Source organism: Peromyscus leucopus, chromosome 1 (assembly GCF_004664715.2).
Source record: "Peromyscus leucopus breed LL Stock chromosome 1, UCI_PerLeu_2.1, whole genome shotgun sequence".
Taxonomy (NCBI): Eukaryota; Metazoa; Chordata; class Mammalia; order Rodentia; family Cricetidae; genus Peromyscus; species Peromyscus leucopus.
The window spans coordinates 137,367,295-137,372,863 of NC_051063.1; the positions used below are offsets into that span (position 1 = coordinate 137,367,295).

Consider the following 5,569-nt stretch of genomic DNA (forward strand, 5'->3'; position numbering starts at 1 on the left):
AAATCTAGAGGGCCAGAGTTATTGGTCAAACCTGCAGCTACATTGGACTGCCTCCAGCCCCATGTATGTTATGTACTGTTTATGTAGCGAGGTTCTCTTGCTACCAGGCTACGCAGATTTCTGCACAAGGGATCTCTGTCTCTCTTCCTCCCTCCCTGACCACCCACCCCCGTTTCACTGTCTCTCCTTTTAGTTTTTCGAGACAGGGTTTGTCTGTGTAGCCCTAGATGTCCCAGAAGTCCCTCTATAGACCGGGCCTGGCCTCGAACTCAGAGATGAGTCTGCCACCACCGCCGGGCACTTAACCGATCTTCTCTATCCAATTCTGGCCACCAGGGCAGAAAGACAATGGCCGGTCGCTTTAAGAACCAGGTGGGAGTCGCTTCCTCTTTCCTCTGCCTTGCGGGGGGGGGGGGGGGGGTGTCTCTCTGGGTACCGGCGGCCCGGGCGACCACCCCTTTCTCCACACGCAGCTGTACTACGGGTTCGTTGGCCCATCCGTCACAGAGACGCGGCCTCTGATTGGCTCCTGCGCTTCGGGACCGCCCACCGCGGGCGGGAATTGGGAGAAAGGAGTTTGTTGGCGGGCTCGGAGCGGTCCGGTTACGGGAGAGACCCGGGGCTGCGGCGGTGCCCGCGGCGGCGGCAGCGGCGGCTGCGACTTCCCGCGCGTGGGCCGGCACGGTGAGTACTGTGTTGGGACCTGGCCGAGCGTGGCCGCCGTGGTCGGCACTTGCCACCCGGATGGCCACCCTGCGGGAGGAGGCGGCTTGCAGCGTGTGGGGCCGAGGGTCCCGTTTCCTGGGTCCGGGAATTTGGGTGGAGAAAGCCCCGGAGCGCCATTTAAGAGCAACAGCCACTTTGAAACTTCGGCAAAACTAAGTTCCCGGTTCTCGGCACTCGGCGGCCCCCGCCAGCCCCATAGCCTCAAGGCGTTTTGTATCGATGGTCCAGGAAGAGTTCCACAGCTGCGGCGTTCTCCTTCTGTAAACCCGCCTGCTTGCAAAGTCTCCGTCCGCGGGGTCTCGTCCTGTGAGAGAGGTGCTCGGGGCTGTTCTCTCGAACCCTGTCTTAGGGGGAAGACAGCCGCCTATCACATAGGCGGCTGGGCACAGACTGAGATGGTCTTGATGCTTATTCAGTGGGGTTAACGTTTGGAAGCTTGGGTGATATAAGACCCCTTACCCAAATTCAGATCTCAGACCCTTTCCTTCGAACCCCAGGGACTGGAGCGTCACTTCCCGTGGGGTGTGCCCCTTGAGACATTCCGAGGGCCGCGGCTCGCTTTCGGTTTGGCTGGCCCAAGGCTACATCAAAAGAAAACCAGTAAGCACCTGTCCGAGGAGGCCTCTGTGGGTAAGTCCTCCAGTTTTCCTAAGATGACATCTGGTCCTGGTCCTGTTGGGATCCCATTTAGGGACAGTGAGGTGTTTTAGGAGACACATGAACTCCTGTCCAGGGCTCTAAGGAGAAGTCACACTGCCCGCCTGGTTCTTGGGCCCCTGTGCCCTGTGCTGTTTTGTCTTTTCTGTCTCTTTTTCCTGAGTTTTCTGTGGTTTGGACTTGCGGTGACTGGTCGACAAAATGGGAAATAAGACTAGTAAAGTTGATACTCCCTTAAACTGTGTACTGGACAATTTTGATGAACTTTACACCCGTAGTGTTAAGAAGTGTTACAAGTACCGTATTACCAAGAAACGTCTCCGGAACTTCTGTCAATATATATGGCCCACGTTCGAGGTCAGATGGCCCTCTAGGGGCACCTTCGATCCCCAGGTGGCATGGGCCGTAGTAGATTTTGCCCGCCGTTTACCTGGTGAGCTGAACCAAATTGGATACATTTTGCCTTGGGCAGAAGCAACATCTAATCCACCGCCCTGGATGAAGGATTATATGGTCAGAAATGGCCTTCCTCATTCCCCATCGCCTCACCTCCCTCAGCCCCCACCTCAACCCAAACCTGTGACACGTCCCCCACCTCAACCCAAACCTGTAACACACACCCCACCCCAACCCAAACCTGTAACACACACCCCACCTCAACCCAAACCTGTAACACACACCCCACCTCAACCCAAACCTGTAACACACACCCCACCTCAGCCCAAACCTGTAACACACACCCCACCTCAGCCCAAACCTGTGACACGTCCCCCACCTCAACCCAAACCTGTAACACACACCCCACCTCAGCCCAAACCTGTAACACACACCCCACCTCAGCCCAAACCTGTAACACACACCCCACCCCAACCCACACCTGTGACACGTCCCCCACCTCAACCCAAACCTGTAACACACACCCCACCTCAGCCCAAACCTGTAACACCCCCTCCACCTCAACCCCCACCCCAAGCTCTACCCCCGCCCTCTGATGCCTGTGTGCCTTTTACCAGCACTGATCTTTATAACCAGAACATCCAGAACCTTCCTTTCAGCACAACGCAGAGCTATATAGCCTATGAGCCTTTAACCACCAGGGATCTTCTTAACTGGAAGGTGCAGTGCCCCCCTTTTAGCACAGACCCAAAGCCCCTAATCTCTCTAATTGAAATGATCTTCCTCATCCACCGTCCTACTTGGGATGAGTGTCAAATCATCTTATATATCCTCTTCACAAAGTGGGAGCGGGAAAAGATTCTGAAGGATGCAGCTAAAGAACTTTGTGGAATGGATGCCCTGCCTACACAGAGACCAGACTGGAACTATAGGACAGAGGAAGGTAGGAGGTTCCTCAGTGATTACCACCAGGCTTTGCTCAAGAGACTAAAACGGGCAGCCCGGAAGCCCACCGACTTTTCCAAGGTGACAGATACAAAGCAAGGTCCGAAGGAACCACCGGCAGCGTTTCTCGAACGCCTCCTGGAGGCGTACCGTGACTATACATCCATAGATCCAGATGACCCAGCAAACCGCTTCACGGTTAACCTGAGCTTCGCAGCCCAGTCTTCCCCAGACATACGTAAAGAAATTCAAAGCATGGATCGATTTTTTGAGATGAGTAGGTTAGAATTATTGCAAGTCGCCCAGGAAGTGTTTGACAATAGAGAGATGGAAAAACAAATTGAGCTGTTTAAGCATGTGATCTATGGGCAACATTCCTTTGGCTCCTTCAGTCCTGGCCAAACAACATACAACAGAAGGGGGAGGCCTCTGCGAAGAGACCAGTGTGCTTACTGCAAGGAATTGGGGCACTGGAAACATGAATGCCCCAAACAGAGATGGGTAGGTCCTCCCTGGCCAAGGCCACGTTTGGCTTTAGGAGAATAGTGGGGCCATAGCTTTTTCAAATCAGCCCCCCAGGAGTCTATGGTAATAATCTTTTCAATTAGTACCAACCTGTAAACTTCATAGTCGATATGGGGGCTTCACATTTGGTATTACAAAACCCCTAGGGCCTCTTGCCATTCCAACAATGGAAATGCAGGGGCCAACAGGGGAAGTCAGAAAATCTAAATGGACTACAACATGGACTGTTAATCTGGGAGAGAGGACAATGATCCATTCCTTGTTAGCCTTGAATGTGCCCAATCCCTTTGCTGGGAAGTGACGTCCTAAGCAAGCTCCAGGCAACCATCTCATTCTCAGGAGATAAGCTAGGGTGCCCAGCCACAATCCTGACCATTACCTGTCCCTTAATCCAGTAGTACCTCCTGCTCTTTCTCCTCTAGGGTCTGACCCACGCCCCTGAGGGGAGACTAAAAGAGCAGGATCAGGGATGTTCTTGCTGTCTGAGCCAGAACCAGTCCTGGTCTGGCCAGGCATGTGCTGCCAGTTATAGCTCAGCTGACTTCTGAGGCCATGCCCATCTGAGTCAGACAGTATCCCATCAGTACAGAGACCAGAGAGGGAATCAAGATACATCTCAGTCGCCTCCTCAAGACAGGCATACTCATTCCATGCCAGTCAGCCTGGAACACCCCTATTACCGGTCCAAAAGCCTGGGACCAACCCTATCGACCAGTCCAGGGTTTAAGGGGAGTGAATGAGCAGGAAGAAACCTGTTTGCCCAACTGTTGCTAACCCTCTTCATACTCTGCTCAGCATGCTGCTGCCTGAGCGGGTTTATACGGTGCTGGATCTAAGGGATGCGTTTTTCTCCATTCCCTTGTCAAAACTAAGCCAGCCCATCTTTACATTTGAATGTGCTGACCCTGAACTGAGAATATCAGGGCAACTGACCTGGACTGGATTACCTCAGGGGTTCGGCAGTTCCCCTACCATCTTCGAGGAAGCCCTCAACTGGGAGTCTCTTCTGCAGTGAGTATCCAAAAGTTACCTTACTCCAGGATGTGGATGATTTGTTGCTGGGTGCAAAAAAATTTAAGGACTGTTTAGCTACTCGGGGTCTCTTTAAGAACTCTGGCTCAACGAGGCTATCAAGTTTCCACGGAGAAAGCTCAAATTTGCTCACTGTGGGTCACCTATTTGGGATATGAATTAAAGGAAGGAGAAAGACTGTTATCAAAGGCCTGGATAGAAGTCATAATTTGAACCCCTACTCAAACCACAAAGAGGCAGATTAGAGAGTTCCTGGGAGCTATTGTGTATTGCTGCCTCTGGATACCCAGGTTTGCTGAAGTTGCCAGGCCCGTGTACTCAGCCATGGCAGGGCTAACACCCCTTTGGAGTGCACTGAGGAAAGTTAGCAGCTCTTAAAAGGCGCTTATGCAGGCTTCTGCCTTAGCTCTTCCTGACACCTCCAAGCCCTTCCTCCTCTATGTCCATGAGAGAAAGGACATTGCCAAAGGAGTCCTGACCCAAGCCCTGGGCCCCTGGAAAAGGTCAGTTGCCTACATTTCAACAAGATTGGATCATGTGGCCTCAGGACGGCCCCCTTATCTACAAGCCATGGCAGCTACCAATCCTTGTAAAGGAGGCAGACAAGCTTACCCTGGGACAGAATCTGACCATAACGATCCCACATGCATTAAGACTCTCATTAAGAGATGATACTGCCGGGCGGTGGTGGCGCACGCCTTTAATCCCAGCACTCGGGAGGCAGAGCCAGGCGGATCTCTGTGAGTTCGAGGCCAGCCTGGGCTACCAAGTGAGTCCCAGGAAAGGCGCAAAGCTACACAGAGAAACCCTGTCTCGAAAAACCAAAAAAAAAAAAAAAAAAAAAAAAAAAGAGATGATACTGCTGGATGTCTGAAGCTCCTCTAACCCTATACCAGGCCCTTCTAAATAAGGATAGATTGGCTTTTGACAGATCCATGGCTATCAACCTTGCTACCCTATTCCTGGACAGTGACCCTCAGGAAGTCATACATGATTGCCTGAAGATCCAGAATGTCATTCAGGGTAGCCAGCTGGACCTCATATGCCAGGAGCCATCCCTGGTGGGGTAGGTCCCAGAAGAGGTTGTAAGGAGTTGACGACAGAAGGAGGTAAGCCAGGCCATGGTGGTTGGGAGGATCTTGCAGCCTGACTGACTAGCAGCCAGAGTGCTTCTTTATTTATATAAATTTAGTAAGCTAGATGCATCATGATGTCCAAAACATAGATCATATCATGTTTTGTTTTAGACTTGTGTTTTACTTCCTTTTGCTCATCTTTTAGTCATCAT

At 52.1% G+C, this 5,569-nt stretch overlaps 1 protein-coding gene across 1 annotated transcript; it reads left to right on the forward strand.

Moving 5' to 3' along the window:
* Positions 1–570: 570 nt before the first annotated feature.
* On the forward strand, positions 571–5,017 carry LOC119086569. The gene is made up of 2 exons (XM_037198584.1): positions 571–684; positions 1,224–5,017. The coding sequence occupies exon 2, from the start codon at positions 1,585–1,587 to the stop codon at positions 3,268–3,270; it is 1,686 nt and encodes a 561-aa protein (XP_037054479.1). The 5' UTR covers positions 571–684; positions 1,224–1,584; the 3' UTR covers positions 3,271–5,017.
* Positions 5,018–5,569: the final 552 nt, after the last annotated feature.